An 18,396-nucleotide genomic window follows, 5' to 3' on the forward strand; every position below is an offset into this window, starting at 1 on the left:
CTTCCTACTTCCGCAAACACCGCTCGTCCGTCGGCTTCAGCTCCAGCAGTTTCCCCGTCTCTCGGTGGTTCAATGCGGCGGCGGACTCCACTCCTGCCCCGGGTCTCTTCCTCCGCACTGCCGAACATTTATGACTGATTGATCCGCAACCATGACGTTCAACAGCCGCTGTTCCGCAGCGGATCCTCCGGGCCTGGAGAGTCAGCGGCGGGAGGTCGAGTCTCTGCTGCGGGAGAGTGAGCTGTGTGTCGGGGACAGTTGGTGAGAGAGCGGGGCTAGCGTGGTAGCTAACGGTTATCCAGCGGCGGTTACCGGGGCGGTTTAACGGCAGGGCCGGGTCGCTGTCGGTGTGTTGGTGTCGGTTTAACTGTTCGGTGTCGGTTGTTCACCACTGGTGCTGCTGTTTTTGTTTGTTTCGTTTGTGAGACAGACGCTAACTGGAGCGTTAGCCGCAGCTGCTAACATTAGCCTGTCAACCAGCTGTGAAGAGGCGTTCACGGTCCGGCTCGGAAAAACTTCCACTTTTGTTTTTTTACCGGAAACAGCGTAGTATTAGTCAACACGCGCGGTACACGATAACATCGCGACATTGCAGCTGTAATCTACCCGTTTATGTCATAGTAAAATACCCGTTTGTAATAATAATTTACCCGTTGATGTAGTAATAATGTGCCCGTTTACGTCACAATAAAAGTTACATGTGTGACATGTAGCAGTTTATAACTGTTCATAACTGTTATTTTGCTACTCAAAATAAACTTCACTTCCTGGAATCTAAAAATAAATTAAATCAAATCTGAAAATAAGTTATTTTCGTTTTTAATCAGTATATTTAGCGCTGGGTGATGTATGTTTTAGTCTGTATCCCACAGAGCTGCAACTAACTGTTGAAACAAATGTTGGAAAATGTTCTTAAATGTCTTGTTTTTGTCCTCAAACCAAAGTTATTAAGTGTGAGTGTGTGTTACAGGTACATGGTGGAACGTCGCTGGTTTGATCAGTGGAAAGAATTTGTGGAATCTGGAGACCGGAACTCGTCTTCGTTCCCCGGTCAGATTGACAACACCGAGCTGTTTGAGGGTCAGTGACCTCTGACCCTTTACACCACCAACAAATTTAATAATTTAAATTCTCATTTAAATTATTATTATTTGTTTTTTTAAATAACATGTTAGTTGATGTTAGATGCTGCTAAAAACAAGAAACGTGTTGTCTTCAGAGCTGGACTCGTATCACCTGAAGGATCGTCTGGTGGAGAACGAGGACTTTGTGCTGTTGCCGGCTGAGGCATGGCACAAGCTGCTGTCCTGGTATGGCCTGGTGGACGGTCAGCCGCCGCTGGAACGCAAGGTGACCCCACGACACGACGCTGTGACGCACACTCTGTCTGTGGAGACATGCTTTAACTGTGTGTGTGTGTGCCTCAGGTGGTTGACCTGCCCAGCACCATGAAGGTAGAGGTTTACCCCGTCGAAATCTTCCTCTGTCTTCATAGCGACATGGAGAACGTCGTCACTGCACCGTTCAGCCGCACTGACGACATCTGTGAGTGTGTGTGTGTGTGAGTGTAGTAGGGTTGCAAAATTCCAGGACTTTTTTGTTGTAGCATAAACTTTGGTGTGGGAGAGTGAGACAAATGTCTTGTGTAATAAAGTCTTCAATCACCTATGATATCTCACTGTGCTCGCAGGGACACAGGAGCTGCTGGTCCTCTGCTGCCTCGTGTGGTCACTTTGTGTCACTGAGGTCAATCTGAACCAAGGATTTCAAACATCTCTGTTCAACAAAATAAGACATTTGAACTTAGTGATGGAGGCAGCTCCTGTGTGCTGTGATGTTAAAATCACTGTTTTTCTCTGTGGAGAGTGAGTGGTTTACAAACTTCAGTTTCCTGAATCAAAGTTTAAGTTAATTTGAAAAGTAAAAAAAAATTGATGGTGAAGAGTTTTAAGAACTTTCAGCAGATTGAGAGACGCCCTCCAGTGGCCAAAAATGGTGTTTACTCAGAAGAGAACTGGCCTTTTTTTACTTTCTGCCCCCCCCCCCCCAGACTCCATCCAGAGAGCAGTGTGTCAGTCGTTCTCGGTGCCTCCGGGTTCAGAGTGTCGTCTGTGGATGAAGAGTTCAGACAGCAGCTGTGAGCGTCTCAGAAACGTCCACATGAGTGTGTTGGACACGTGTTTGAGTTCAGGGATGGTGAGAAGACACACGCTGTATATATATGAAACATGTTCAGAGACACTTCCTCATAACAAATGAGCTGGAACATGCCTCTGTGTGTGTGTGTCAGACGGTGATCATGGAGACGAGGAATGCTGACGGTACTTGGCCGAGCTCCAGACCTCAGATCATGTAAGAGCAGCCTCTCTCTGTTTGTTTTCATATTTTTATCATGTTTATCCTCTATCTTTTCTATATCATTAAAACATCAATTATTATTCAAATAATCCATTATTAATCATTCGACTACTTTTCAGCTTGTTAAATGTGAATATTTTTTCATTTGAGTTTGTGGACAAAAACACAGACATTTCCAGGTTTGACTGGAACACTGATCAATATTTTCTGACATTTCTGACATGTTTCTACACACCAGTGGAGTCGCCCCTGGTGACAGTTCAGTATATTGCTTCTTCTGAGTTGGCCTCTGTGAGGTTAACGTGAAGTGTTGTTGTTTCTCAGGAGAAACTCTGTGGAGGAGCAGGAGTCGTACCGAGGTCAGCCTGGAGTCTGTGGCCTCACTAACCTGGGAAACACCTGCTTCATGAACTCTGCTCTACAGGTGAGTTCACATCCACACACCAGCTTACAAGTGTGTGCGTGCGTGCGTGTCAGTCATGATGCGTTCACTGTCTGTTGGTAACTCTGTGTGTGTGTGTCTCTGCAGTGTCTGAGCAACACTCCGCCGCTCACCGAGTACTTCCTGCAGAGCTCGTACCTCGAGGAGCTGAATTTCGCGAACCCTCTGGGGATGAAGGGTGAGATCGCCGAGGCCTACGCTGACGTCATCAAACAGATGTGGTCGGGGAGACATTACTCTGTGGTGCCGCGGGTTTTCAAGGTACAGACACATTAACGTTAACCACGACTTTGAAGTGACAGAAAGAGGCTCATGTTTCAGGAGCCAAATATGTACAGGGACACAAACACACACACACACACACACTCACAGGAGTTGTTGATCCTCCATCACTCAGTTCAAATGTCTTATTTTGTCACTTCAGTGTTTGAAATCCTTGGTTCAGATTAACCTCAGTGACACAAAGTGACCACACGAGGCAGCAGAGGACCAGCAGCTCCCGTGTCCCCACGAGCTAAAATCACTGATTTTCTCTATGGGGTTTGGTGTGGGAGAGTGAGTGGTTTTCAAACTTCAGTTTCCTGTTGGACAAGTCTGACTAACAGTGAGATAAAGACATGAACATGTGACGTGGACATCGTAGACTTAAACTGACATAGATTTTATCAACGGAGTCTTTTGTTAAAGAGTCTGAACCCTGTTTTTCCTTGTGGCAGCCATTTTGTTTCCACTGAGCACTCACAGCTTGGTGAGCTCTGATTATGTGTCAGTACCTGGTACAACCACACTTATATGACGTGTGTGTGTGTGTGTGTGTGTGTGTGTAGACAAAGGTGGGTCACTTTGCGTCTCAGTTCCTTGGTTACCAGCAGCACGACAGCCAGGAGCTTCTGTCTTTCCTGCTCGATGGACTTCATGAAGATCTGAACCGAGTCAAAAACAAAGAGTACATTGAGCTGCGGGACGCAGACGGACGTCCTGACCAGGTGAGACACACACACACACAAACACACACACGGTCAAAAGTGTTTGGTTTTTTTATTCCTCACCTCCTTCCTGTGTCACAGGAAGTGGCGGAGGAGGCGTGGCGCAACCACCGGCGGCGGAACGACTCGGTGATCGTGGACAAGTTCCACGGCCTCTTCAAGTCCACGCTTGTCTGTCCAGAGTGCCGCAAAGTCTCGGTGACCTTTGACCCCTTCTGCTACCTGAGTGTGCCACTTCCTGTCAGTAAAGAGCGAGTCATGGAGATTTTCTTTGTCTCTCTGGATCCACACGCCAAACCCGTGCAGGTGAAAGTTTCAGACAAGATAGATACACGCACGCACGCACGCGCGCACACGTGCATCAACAATCACGTTAATGTTTGTCTCCGCAGCATCGAGTCGTCGTTCCTAAAGCAGGAAAAGTGTCAGATCTCTGCTCTGCTCTGTCTCACATGACCAACGTACCTGCCTCACAGGTCAGTGTGTGTGTGTTTGCACAGACCATAATAAAGGAGTATTATATAACTTTGCTTAATTTAAATAAACTTGTGTCATATGTTGTCGAGGAGTGTTGAAGGTTAACTGTGTGTGTGTGTGTGTGTGTGTGTGTGTGTGTGTGTGTGCCAGATGGTGGTCGCTGACGTCTTCAACCATCGTTTCTATAAAATCTATAACCCTGATGAGTCTCTGAGCTGCATCCTGGACAGAGACGACATCTTTGTGTAAGTTTGTTTGTTTTGGTTTATTTTCTGTATTTCATTATATTTAGTTTATTTATTTCTGTTTGTTTTTATGTCTCACAGATATGAGCTGAGTGAGCAGCAGCAGCAGGAAGAAGAGGAGGAGGAGGAGCAGGGAGCAGCAAGCAAGGAGGAGAAGCAGCAGCAGGAGGGAGAGAGCAGCAGCAGGGGGGGAGCAGCAGCAGCAGCAGCAAGAGGAGGAGCAGCAGCAGCAGCAGGAAGAGGAGCAGGGGCAGGAGCCTGTACTTCTCGCTCTCTACCTGCGGGAGCGCTCTCATTACAGAGATTATGGGTCGGGCAGCAGCTCGTATGGGACGTCGCTCTTCGGTCACCCGCTGCTCCTTAATGTGCCGCGCAGCAGCTGCAGCCAGGAGGCGCTGTACACACTGTTCCTGCAGAGGCTGGCGTGAGTACATAAACATCTGTGTGTGTGTGTGTTCATCATCTCGACATCAGTTTTTAATACGTGTGTGTGTGTAGACGCTATGTGCGACCTCCTGACCCCTCTGAGGAGTTGGAGGAGGAAGAGGAGGAGGACGACGAAGAGGAACTTTATAAAACACAGACCAACGGCATCAGTGACGGTAAGTTCAGGCTCATTTTCATTAACCGTTAACTTGATATGAATGAAGCTGATTCGAAAACAATGGCCTTATAAAACTGAGACTTTTATTTTGAAAATTGAGGGCTTTATATTGACTTTGAACAGAAAGAAACAGATACTTCTATTTTGAAAATTGCAGCGCTTTATATTCACTTTGAACAAACAGAAACTTTTATTTTGAAAACCACATGTCACCATGACAACGTGTTGAATCTACAAGTGAATTTTCTGATTGTTTTCTTCTTGTCTGTGTGTGTCTGTGTGCGTGTGTGTGTCTGTGTGCGTGTGTGTGTGTCAGATGACGCAGACAAAGTGGACGAGTCGTCTCCGTCCGCTCCCTGCTGCACTGACACACCGCTGGCCAACAGCCAATCACAGGACAGCAGCATTGCCGCAGAGCCCCTCCCACACCTCAACCACACGCCCTCCTCAGTGGACAACAGTGACCCCATACCAGAGACCAGCAACGGGTCACATGACCAGACTGAGCTCTGCCCCTCCGTCGTTGCCACAAACTGCACAGACGGCGTGGAGCACGGTCGCGATGCGAGCGAGGAAACGGACGCAAATGTCTCAGAGACGCCGCCACAGACCTGTGAGACTGAGGACGAGGAGCGAGAGGAGGACAAGCAGGAGGAGGCGCGGTCTACCAGCCCGTCCACCAATGAGCAGCCGGCAAAGACGAGGGCGTGTCGTAAGAGGAGGAAGAGTCTGTTCAGCATCCAGGCGGTGAACTCTAACGGGACGACAGAGAGAGGGATGGGAGAGGGAGGGAACGCTGTGTCCTTCAGCTGTGAGTGTGCGCACACACAGACACACGTCTCACACACACGTCTCACACACACGTCTCACACACACGTCTCACACACACTCTCACAGTAACGCGTGTACCTGTCGTCCTCAGCTCAGCCGTACGTGGCCATCGACTGGGATTCAGACATGAAGAAAAGATTCTACAACGAGAACGAAGCCGAGGTCACTTTGTTTGCTTGTGTCTTTAAATACAAATAAGAAATCACACGGATTATTAAAGTAAAGATTGATATTTAAAGATTGTTTGAGGCTGACTGTCAGTGAAAACATGGCTGCCAGCAGCAGAGACTAAACTGCTTTTATTCTCCTTAACCAAAGACTGGCTTCATAAAATCTACATCACTTTAAGTCTACGATGTCTACATCACATGATCACGTCTTTATCTCAACGTTAGGCAGGAAATTGAACTTTGTAAACTATGTCCCCGCCAGCTAAAATCACTGATGAGCTTTGGTGTGGGAGAGTGAGTGGTTTACAAAGTCTGTCTAAAGACGTGAACATGTTCTTTATTAGCTGGACATTTTCAGCCATGTTGTCACTGTGGCGCTGTGTTAGCACCTCCATTAAAGGGGACATATTATGCAAAATCTACTTTTTAACCATTTCAATACTTATATTTGGGACTCTGGAGGCCCGACCAGTCGCCAAAGTGTGAAAAAGAATACTCAGTCATGTTTTCGTGGTCCCCCTTAGTGTAAGTATAGGCAATAAAACACTCGATGTTGAATTCCCTGCGCTTATGACGGCAATATGCGCATTTCACCACGAATGTTACCGCCCCACCAGTAAGTTTACTTCGTGAGCTCCACCTTAGCTCCACCTTGTCCCTGCGAGAGTGCAGGCGAGGGAGGAAGAGCGGTATTATGTCAACGCGGAGGACAAGTGTGCTGTTGGTGGCTGCACAGTGGAGCACAGTGTTTTACAGAGGATTTTATATATGAAGCTAATGTGCCGCATAAAGTCAGCAAACGTGTGTTCGTATTTGTTCAGTACGTCCTCCATGACCAGAGCACAGACTCAGTCTGATACAGTCACATACAGCGGCAGTTTATTCAGCTCGCCGCTGGCGATCAGCGGTGTTGTCCCTAAGTGTTTTTAACTGATTTACAGTCCGGCACTGTTCGGCTCGATCCTTATGTAGGACGTCTCTTCCTGTGACGGCACTCTCGCCGTTTTCCACGCACGCAGCCATGTTGATATTGTCAGAGAACTAGTGGAGGGAGGGGGAGAGAAATGGAGCTGAGCGAGTGAGCGCTGTAAAGAGGACAAATCAGAAACCCCCTGGAAGAAGTGGGTGTGTGTTTGCCTGTGTCTCATTTGCATATAAAGGGCCATGCACGAAAACCGAGCGTTCTGAAAGGGGCGGGTTTAGCAGGGTTATTGAACTGCTATGATTCTTCATCCTTATGGTATTTTGACCAAAGCCTGTCACTGACATGTTCATTAGGACACCAGGGAACTATTTTAATGTGGGAAATAGGGTATAATATGTCTCCTTTAAAAACCTGAACTGCCCCTTTAATGTCTCTCCATATCGAAGGTTTACATTTGTGTTTGTTTTTTCTTCTTCTGTCAGAAATATGTGAAACACGCCAGCATGGACGTTCCTCAGCAGCAGACCACGGTGCAGCTGCAGGAGTGCATCGAGCTGTTCACCACTGTGGAGACACTGGAGGAGGAGAACCCATGGTAACACACACACACACACACACACACACACACACACACTCTCTGTCTCTGTGGTGAGTTTGTATGATGACCTGTGTGTGTCATCAGGTACTGTCCGGTGTGTAAGAAACACCAGTTGGCCACTAAGAAGCTGGACCTGTGGTCTCTGCCTGAGGTCCTCATCATTCACCTCAAGAGGTTTTCTTACACCAAGTTCACCAGAGAGAAACTTGACAGCATTGTGGATTTTCCCCTCAGGTGCCACCACACACTCACACTTTTATTTTGAAAATTGCAGGGTTATTTTATCCAGTGCAGACAAAACCCAAACCTGAGGCTTTTATTTTGAAAAACATGGGGTTGTATTATGTGTGGGCAAATAGAAATTGAGGCTTTTGTAGGGTTGTATATGTTTGTGTGAATGAATGAATGATCACAAACAGGGACTTTTATTTTGAGACCATGGGCTTGCATTTTAGTCAGGGCAAACAGAAGACAGAGAGACTTTTATTTTGTATAACCACAGGATTGTCATTTGCACAGATGAAGAGAAAGAGCTGCAACCAACAATTATTTTCATAATTCGTCATTCGATTCATCGATAAATCGTTTGCTCCATAAAATATCACAAAACCTTTAAAAATGTTGATCAGTGTTCATCAAATCTGAAGATCAAGAAATGCTGTTCTTAAATGTCCAAAATGAATAACTTTTAATGATTTCTTTGTTATCCAGAGCAAAGAAATAAAGAAAATACTCACATTTAAAAAGCTTTGGATGAATCGCTTAATGATCGATCAACCTATTAATTGTTTCAGCGCTCGAAAGATACTTTTATTTTGAAAGGGTCTAGTTCAGTTTGATAAAGTCGTTGAAGAAACATCGCAATGTGACCTTGTGTCATTGTCTTGTTGTTGCCGTGGTTACAGAGGCCTGGACTTCTCCAGCTGTCTTCTGAGGAAACATCTGTCAAATGAGGAGCCTCCGAGCTGCTATGACCTCATCGCTGTGTCCAATCACTACGGAGGACTGAGAGACGGACACTGTAAGTGTGTGTGTGGACGTCAGGTAGCTGTGGCTATTGTTAGCATTAATCAGCAGTGTAATCTACAGACACCAGCAGGGGGCAGTCTTGTGTGAAGGAGTTGTTGTGACAATAATTGTAATAATGACGTGTTTTTGTTTGTGTCTCTCCAGACACCAGCTACGCTAAGAACAAGGACAACGCTCAGTGGTATTACTTTGACGACAGTAAAGTGACCTTTGCCTCCGAGGACCAGATCGTGGTCAGTGTCCGAACTTTTGTTTCTTTAAGTTTGTAAAGTCGTAGAATAATGGGATTAAAATAACTGCGTCCATGATCAAGTACTTAACGTATTTTGACTGATTTAATTCTTTATTTTTGACATCTTACCGTACCTTGTTTTTCCATTTGACGTTTTATTTTACGATGTTTTTACATTTTAACGTCTTACTTTACGATGTTTTAAAATTTTTGATGTCTCACTTTACGATGTTTTTACATTTTGACATCTTACTGTACCTCGTTTTTCCATTTGACGTCTTATTTTGCAATGTTTTTACATTTTTGACGTCTTACTTTGCAATGTTTTTACATTTTTGACGTCTTACTTTGCGATGTTTTTACATTTTTGATGTTAGGACATTTTGGTTATGGGTTGGACGTGGTGTGTGATGTTTTGATGTCCTTTACATATTACTATGTCTTTTTTACGTCACTATACTGTGAAGATTTAGCGTTGTTTTTGACGATAAAGTTGTCGTACCTAGCGAGACGTGAGGATTATTATTAACTAATAACGTTGATTATTGATCGTGTTCCACAGACCAACGCTGCCTACGTCTTGTTTTACCACCGACAAGATAAACTCAGAAAACCCACACTGCCCCCGCCCAACACAAGCTCCGCCTCCTCCTCTGCCCCTCAGCTCGCCAACGACATCACTTCCAGCAAAGATGACAGCACAGATTTGGGCGCCGCCTCCTCCTCTGCCTCCGCCTCTTACATCACCATGGAAACGGACTAAATAAGAGCGAGAGTTTGACTCTGATGGAGTGACTGTTTTTTTTTACTTAAGTCATTTATCAACAACACTTGAACTTTGACCTCTCAGTTCTGCTCTGGACTTTAAAGGGACAGTTCAGGGTTTTTACGTGAGATAATCTACGATTTAAGATGACGCAGATTTTATTAATGCAGTTTTTCACAAAAAAAACGATGAACTGTCCCTTTACAATGAGTCATTCTGGATTCTCAGGTAGATTCATCAGGTTTTTGTTTTTCAGGAAACGTTAAATTAATCTGCTTAAAAAAAATACTGTTTCCACTTTAAATAAATGATCAGTTCATATTTTTATTTCAAAATAAGACTTCAGATGTTAATGTTTTAAAAAGAAGCTATAAAGTTTTTTTTCCCAGTGATAAAATAAAAATAACTGTTTCATATTTCTGTTGTGTACCTAATATTTAGGTCGATTTCTGCTTTAAATTCATTTTTGTTTTGTTTTTTTGTTTTAGCACTATTTTAATTCATTCCATTTACCATGAAATTTAGACAAAGACGTCTTTGACGTTTCTGTTTGCTGTATTTAATAAATAAACATATCTGAACGTTAAATTCATCATGAAATAATTTTGCAATAATCTGCTTTATTTTGAAAATCATGGTGAATGTGTTGGAGCAGAAAGCATCATAGCAAACAGAGTTATTTTGAAGCTGCCACAGACCATAAATTAATCTTTCTCTGTTCATTATGATTGTTTTCTTTGTATTTAGATTTTTGTTCTTGAATGAATTTATTGATGGACAGGTGGAGGACATGAAGACGCTTCTTATTGCTGTTTTTGTTTGTATTTATAGATCAAACGACCTGGGCTTGATCTCTGTAAACACCAGCTGTGTACAGTATTTTTCTAACATCTTCATTATTATTATTCTTCCTGGGTGGAACCAGCAGGGGGCGCTTTCTCTTTATTCTTCCCTGTCAAATATCAGATGAAATATTTTATTGTACTGTCAATTTTTTTATATGAATAAAAAGATTGTTTTCATCATCGGCTTTTATGTAAAATTTACTCTCACAGCAGGCGACATCTGTCTTTCTGTTTGGACGACCTACTAAAGTATGACTTTTTCGTCTCATTTTGGACGACCTACTAAATTGTCTCATTTTAGACGACATACTACACTATGACTTTTCCGTCTAATTTTGGACGACATACGACACTAACTTTTTCGTCTCATTTTGGACGACATACTAAATCGTCTTATTTTAGACAACATACTAAAGTATGACTTTTTCGTCTCACTTTGGACAACATACCAAAGTATGACTTTCGTCTCATTTTGGACGAAATACTAAACTATGACTTTTTTTTTTACATATTTTGGATGACATACTAAAGTATAACTTTTTTGTCTCACTTTGGACGACATACAAAAGTACGACTTTTTTGACAAATTTTGAGACGAAACAAATTTGAGACGAAAAAGTCATACTTAAGTATGACTTTTTCGTCTCATTTTGGACGACATACTACACTAAGTCTTTTTTTTACAAATTTTGGACGACATACTAAACTATGACTTTTTCGTCTCATTTTAGACAACATTTTAAAGTACGACTTTTTTGACAAATTTTGGACCACATACCTAAGTACGACTTTTTCATCTCATTTTGGATGACTAAAGTATGACTTTTTTGTCTCACTTTGGACAACATACCAAAGTATGACTTTCGTCTCATTTTGGACGAAATACTAAACTATGACTTTTTTTTTTACATATTTTGGATGACATACTAAATTATGACTTTTTTGTCTCACTTTGGACGACATACTACGAACAAATTTTATGACTTTTTTTTTTACATATTTTGGATGACATACTAAAGTATGACTTTTTCGTCTCACTTTGGACGACATACAAAAGTACGACTTTTTTGACAAATTTTGAGACGAAACAAATTTGAGACGAAAAAGTCATACTTAAGTATGACTTTTTCGTCTCATTTTGGACGACATACTACACTATGTCTTTTTTTTTACAAATTTTGGACGACATACTAAACTATGACTTTTCGTCTCATTTCAGACAATACTAAAGTACGACTTTTTTGACGATATATGACTTTTTTGTCAACAATTGGACAACATACTAAAGTTTGAGTTTTTCATCTCATTTTGGACGACATACTAAATCGTCTCATTTTGGAAGACATACTAAAGTATGACTTTTTCGTCTAATTTCAGACGACACACTAAAGTATGACTTTTTCGTCTCATTTTGGACAAAATACTAAACTATGACTTTTTTTACAAATTCTGGACGACATACTTAAGTACGACTTTTTTGTGTCATTTGGGACGACAAACTAAATTATGACTTTTTCGTCTAAATTCGGACGACGTACTAACCTATGACTTTTTGGACGACATACGAAAGTATGACTTTTTTTGTCAAAATTTGGACCACATACAAAAGTACTACTTTTTAGTCTCATTTTGGATGACATACTAAAGTATGACTTTTTCGTCTCATTTTGGACGACATACTAAACTATGACTTTTTCGTCTCATTTTAGACAACATTTTAAAGTACGACTTTTTCGTCTCATTTTGGATGACATACTGAACTATGAGTTTTTTGTCTCATTTTGGATGACATACTGAACTATGAGTTTTTTGTCTCATTTTGGACGACATACTAAAGTATGACTTTTCGTCTCATTTTGGACGACATACTAAAGTATGACTTTTTGTCTCATTTTGGACGACAAACTAAATTATGACTTTTTCGTCTAAATTCGGACGACGTACTAACCTATGACTTTTTGTCACATTTTGGACGACATACGAAAGTATGACTTTTTTTGTCAAAATGTGGACGACATACTAAAATATGACTTTTTTTGTCAAAATTTGGACCACATACTTAAGTACGACGTTTTTGACAAATTTTGGACGACATACTAAACTATGACTTTTTTGTTACATTTTGGACGACATACTAAAGTAGGATTGTTTTTGTCAATTTGGAAGACATACTAAACTATAACTTTTTGTCAAAATTTGGACGACATACTTACCTTTGAGTTTTTTGTCACATTTTGGACGACATACTAAAGTATGACTTTTTCGTCTCATTTTAGACGACATACTCAAGTATGACTTTTTTGTCACATATTGGACTACATACTGAACTACGCCTTCTTTTGTCTCATTTTGGACGACATACTAAACTATTTTTTGTCTCATTTTGTCTCACCATGTGTTATCGTGTCACAGAAAGGTCGTGACCTGCTGTCGCAGAATGACAGATGACATAACTCCAGTGGTGAGTGATTGGCACATTTATTGAAGTGTGGCGTCAGTGAGGAAATAGAAGGCGCTAACAGTCCAGCAGGGTGATGACAACAAACACACCTGCGTCATGTATAAAGCTCCTCTGGTCTTTGAGCGCTGAAATGTCCCAGTCGTCTTTGAACGGTGCGTCTGATCCGCGAAACCATGAAACTCGTGCAGAGAAACGTTTTCCTGAGGATTCGTGTGAAGGAACTCAGACCTCGTCCACAAACGTCTTTTCTTCTCTGGAACACAGAACTCACAAACACTGATCCAACATGTGACACTAAAAGTCATGGACTTATTTTACTATTTTGTTGAAGAAAGTTGGCTGAGAAACATCCTGCAAAAGCCTAAAAGTTAACATTTATCTGTTTTCTACTTAATATAACTGATCGAATGACATATATTTTTTGTGCCATTATATTAAATAATAAGGTTAAAGTTCAGAGCCTGAATCTTTTTAATAACCCGTAAATGTTCATCCGACGTCTCTTTTACAGACAACAAATATATTCTATGTTTGTGTATATTTTGTGAAGGCACTGAAGGACGTGACTTAAAGTATTTGAGGTAGTAAATTTATATATTGAAGTGTGGACTTTGTGAGGACTGTGTTCCAGAACCTTCCACTGGCAGAACTCAGGTGTTGCAGGAAAATTTCGTCGGTCGTCGTTCTAAAACATGGCCGACTTCACCTCCTGACTGAAGAAGCTTCCAAAGTTGAGGTCTCTGCTCATCAGCTCCTCCTCCACGTTCTCCAGCGCCCACTTGTGTTCCACGATCTCCAGAGCTTCCCACTCACTCTGAAGCCAACAACGACACCAAACATCCCATCATCATCAAATAACAAAAACAATAACTCAACAAGACTCAGCCTGAGACACAGAACAAGCCGTGTCCACGTCTTTATCTCAACATGAACTAATCACTGAAGTAATTTTAGCTGGTGGAGACACAGGAGCTGCTGGTCAGCTGCTGCCTTGTGTGGTCACTTTGTGTCACTGAATTAATTTGAATTTGAAGGATTTTAAATGACGAAGTGACAAAATAAGACTTTTAAAACTCCTGTGTGCTGTGATGTTAAAATCACAGACTTTTTTAATGGGGTTTGGTGTGGGAGAGTGAGTGGTTTACAAACCTCAGTTTCCTGTTGGAAAAGTCTGTCTAATCTCTCTGTGCTACACTGCAATTGGTGAAAAATCTGTGTAAATAAAGTCGAATCCTTTCTTTGATCATTGGCTTTGTATAATGATGACAAATTATTGTGGAATTATTGATCAATCAATTTAATCTCTCTAAATGTCGCCGTCTTAATGAAGGTCTCACCTTAAAGGCCTTGTTGGGGTCAGGGGGCATCGCCATGGCAGCACCAGTCATCTGATCCTGCATGAGCCGCGACTGATCAGCAGCTGTGAATGACAATACATGCATTTCAGCTTTTATTATTATAATAATATTATTTTCTCATTCTCATAAAACATGGACATTAAAGATTAAAAACCCTACTTTAATCAGTTTTTAAAGGTCAGAGGTCATAAACACTGACTCACCGTTGTCTTGTCCCAGTATGAGGCTGTACATGCTCCTCAGTCCAAACACGTTCAGGAAGTACCAGGACGCAGAACTCACCCTGAACACACACACACACACACACACACACACACACACACACACACACACACACACACACACACACACAGTGGAGAATAACGTGTGGTTTCAGCTTTTTCTCATCAGTATATTCACATTTTTATCGATCAGTAAAGAAAACAGTAATCAGACTCAGGGATTATCAAAGTTACCAGGAAGCATCGAGTGACAGCAAGTCGATTCCTCTCTGTAACATGGGCTTAAACCTCAGAGTCAGAGGGAATGGCACCTTTGCTGAAACACAACAACACAACAGTTATTTAGTTATAAACAAAGACATAACACTAATGATTGACAGCTGGAGAACTCACTGATGACGAATCCAGAGAACGCCCAGTTTATCCATCCACCGATCACAATCATGGGCAGAACGTTGGTCAAGTTTCCCTTCATCATGTCTGTCAACATGCTGGTGTCTGTCAGACACACACACACACACACACACACACAACACAGACACACACACACACACACACACACACACACAACACAGACACACAGACATAACACAGACACACACAGAGACAACACAGACACACACGTTAGAAAAACAATAGCAAATATTTCACATTGTGAAATGTTAGATAAAGATTAGTCAATTAGTTAAATATTAACTAAATTTACAGCCAAAAGTTAACAAAGAAGAACAACAGTGAACAAAGACGAGAATTATAACCAATAATCAAACTATAATCAACCATTAACACCAATAACAACACAGTTAAAGACAAACACAATCCTGTTAATTCATGGTAAAGACAAAGACACACACACACTCACACACCTGTCATAGGGTTCTTGGGGACGACCTTCCTCTTGACCTTCTTAAAGAATCCCGTCTCTACGTTGTTGAAGAAATATTTCCTCATGGCGAAAGACTGAAACAGTAAAAACACACAACAGACCACGTCAGACCACATTGGACCACATCAGACTGCATCAGACCACATCAGACCAACAGGAAGTCCACCATTTTGGATTCTGTCCATAGTTCCACAAGAATTTCAAACACTTTTGGCAAATTATCTGTAACTTTTGTTAGAAAGTTAGAAATAGTGCTACCTAGTGGGAACACAAAATATCCAAGTTTGTTTTTGTTTTTTCTTAATCTATAATTCCTAAAGTGACAGTCGTGTGTATTTATTTACCTGTCGGGGAATGTACTTCCCGTTCTCTCGAAGGATGCGGCTGCGCAGGAGAACCTGACTGAACACAGACATGTAGCTCAAGTTAAAACCAACAGAACCAACATCGTCCAACACTTTAACAGCCAATCAGAGCAAGGGAGGGAGGGGGGCGGAGCTCAGACAAACACTGTCACCTGTCAGAGACCTGCTCCAGCTCAACCTTCTTGTCACTGTGGAGCAGCTGTGTGACGTAGTGACGGATGATCCCGACGAAGAAGGTGATGAAGACGATGGGCAGAACCACCCACAGACGGATACTGGAGTCCAGTAAGAGCTCTGGACCGGCCATCGCTCTGTCCTCAAGCAGCCAACAGAGACAGACCAGGGGATGCTCTGATGGAGGACAAATACAGAGGACATGAGTGATAAAACTAACTATTATTTTTATAATCATAATCATCATCCTCCGCTTATCCGGGGCCGAGTCGCGGGGGCAGCAGTTTCAGCTAGGGACCCCAGACTTCCCTTTCCCGAGCCACATTGACCAGCTCTGACTGAGGGATCCCGAGGCACTCCCAGGCCAGAGTAATCTCTCCAACTTGTCCTAGGTCTACCCCGAGGCCTCCTCCCAGCTGGACGTGCCTGATACACCTCCCTTGGGAGGCGCCCAGGAGGCATCCTCACCAGATGCCTGAACCACCTCAACTGGCTCCTTTCAACGTGAAGGAGCAGCGGTTCTACTCCGAGCTCCCCCCGGATGACCGAGCTTCTCACCCTATCTCTAAGGGAAAAGCCAGCCACTCTCCTGAGGAATCCCATTTCGGGTCATGACCGAACCTTCATGACCATAGGTGAGGGTAGGAACGAAGATTGACCGGTAGATCGAGAGCTTTGCTTTCCGGCTCAGCTCTCTTTTCGTCACAACCGTTCGGTAAAGCGAATGCAATACCGCACCAGCCGCTCCGATATTGATCGATAATATTGATCAGTGTTTGTCAAACCTGGAAGTGATGATGATTTCAAATGTCTTTGTTTTTGTGCACAAACCAAAATGATTTTGTTTTAATGATTTCTGGAAAATATTCACATTTAAGGAGCTGAAAAATCACAGAATCTGGTATTAAATCTTAAAAAAAAACCAGAAAGAAAACACTCAAACTGATGAATCAATGATTAAATTAGTTTAATCAATTAAGTGAGTAATAGTTTCATACTAAAACTGTTTCTGTCATTATTGATTATTTTCTTCGTTAATCCCGTAATTATTTTGTCCTTAAAATGTCAGAAAATTGTGGGAACAAAAGTATTTTTCCAAAAGTAACATCAATAATGTCCTCAAAACAAACCAGAGCTTAATGACATTTAAGAAGCTGAAATCAGCTTTAAGTTAATTCAATGAATCAGTTTGAGTGTTGTTTTTAGTAATTAAAACAAACACACACACATACGTGTATATACATATATATACACACATACGTGTATATACATATATATGTACATATATATATATATATATATATATATGTATACACTTGACTGTATGAAATGTGTTGAACTAATAAAGTTTTATTGATAAATTGAAATGTTTAAAATAAAACAGAGGAGGCCATTTTAAGTCCTGACTGTGGATGAAGTGACATAAATAAAAAACTTTGACACATAAACTGTGATTTTAAGACAAATATAATATACTTTTGAGTGAATGCTCTGATCAGTTCAATTGGTCAGTTAAAAACGTAACGTCACCAGATTATACGAACATTTAAACAGTTTCCTGCGCTCAGCTTCCAATATCAAATAAAATCAAAAAATTAACTAAAATAAGCAGCAGGTTTAAGGAGAAACTACCGGCTAACAGCTAACTATACATGGACTCACCTGTTGTTGTTGTTTTTTAAAGTGACCTTCTTCTCCTGACACCTGCGGACAGCTGCTACCGTTAGCATTAGCTTACCTCACTAACCTGCGCACTCTTTCACATTTAAACGACGCTTCCTACAAACTGTGACAGTCCGGTTAGCTTAAGAACACTCTGGAGAAATGTCCGTTAGTGAGAAACATATCCGTGTTTTAATTCAACTTACCACATTTATTAAATCCGAATTATAAAGCGAAGCGAGCGACACGCGACGTAGCTTTAAACAGGCGGAGAGGAAGTAGCTGCTTCCGGATTAACCGGAAACTCAGCCAAAATAAAACAAATAAAATATAATTATCTTCATATATTAAAATGTTTAGGACTCAATAATCTTGGCATAATTATTAGTGCCAAGATTATTATCCTTGACTGAGAGGAAACTAAACTAAAACACACAGATTAAAACTACTGATTTAATCTGAAATGTCAACTCTGACACCCCTGAATAATTTCTAACAAGGTTTTATGTATGAATCTATTTTTGTATTGTTTTTTTTTATACTTGTCACTTGTCTTGTGTTTTCCTGGTTTAGTATAAATCTAATTGTTCTTACTTTAGAAAACATTAAATCTTAGTTTATTTTGAATGAATATCCAGATTAGATCCAGATTATAAGATTATAAAACACTGAGTAATAAAATGAATACATTTTCAAAAAAAAAACTGAATTGTTATGATAAACTAAAGTATCTGTAAAAAATAAAGGTTTTGACCACTTTC

At 41.5% G+C, this 18,396-nt stretch overlaps 2 protein-coding genes across 4 annotated transcripts; one reads left to right on the forward strand and one right to left on the reverse strand.

Moving 5' to 3' along the window:
* The first annotated feature begins 3 nt into the window (after positions 1–3).
* Positions 4–9,973, forward strand: usp11 (ubiquitin specific peptidase 11). The gene is given in 21 exon segments (XM_044039079.1): positions 4–261; positions 971–1,080; positions 1,220–1,350; positions 1,428–1,545; positions 2,051–2,196; positions 2,291–2,352; positions 2,683–2,782; positions 2,888–3,061; positions 3,628–3,786; positions 3,868–4,092; positions 4,179–4,262; positions 4,414–4,512; positions 4,733–4,932; positions 5,007–5,110; positions 5,429–5,923; positions 6,035–6,105; positions 7,521–7,633; positions 7,721–7,870; positions 8,542–8,657; positions 8,810–8,898; positions 9,460–9,973. Coding segments are annotated over 21 exon segments (3,057 nt in total). The 5' UTR covers positions 4–151; the 3' UTR covers positions 9,661–9,973.
* A 2,997-nt stretch (positions 9,974–12,970) lies between these two features.
* zgc:86609 (ER membrane protein complex subunit 3-like) lies at positions 12,971–17,938 on the reverse strand. Of its 3 annotated transcripts, XM_044039344.1 has the most exons (10): positions 17,842–17,936; positions 17,636–17,677; positions 15,952–16,150; positions 15,779–15,836; positions 15,415–15,508; positions 14,942–15,046; positions 14,783–14,864; positions 14,531–14,610; positions 14,307–14,389; positions 12,971–13,783 (listed from the first exon to the last, which is right to left on the reverse strand). In XM_044039344.1, exons 3-10 carry the CDS (start codon positions 16,104–16,106, stop codon positions 13,655–13,657), a joined length of 786 nt encoding a protein of 261 aa, XP_043895279.1. In that variant the 5' UTR covers positions 16,107–16,150; positions 17,636–17,677; positions 17,842–17,936; the 3' UTR covers positions 12,971–13,654. The 3 variants fall into 3 exon arrangements, with proteins under 3 accessions (XP_043895279.1, XP_043895278.1, XP_043895280.1); XM_044039343.1 differs by lacking the exon at positions 17,636–17,677 and having other exon boundaries at positions 17,842–17,938; XM_044039345.1 differs by lacking the exon at positions 17,842–17,936 and having other exon boundaries at positions 17,636–17,687.
* Between the last annotated feature and the right edge of the window lie 458 nt (positions 17,939–18,396).

The sequence above is a fragment of the Solea senegalensis genome, linkage group LG11 (assembly GCF_019176455.1).
Source record: "Solea senegalensis isolate Sse05_10M linkage group LG11, IFAPA_SoseM_1, whole genome shotgun sequence".
Classification (NCBI taxonomy): domain Eukaryota; kingdom Metazoa; phylum Chordata; class Actinopteri; order Pleuronectiformes; family Soleidae; genus Solea; species Solea senegalensis.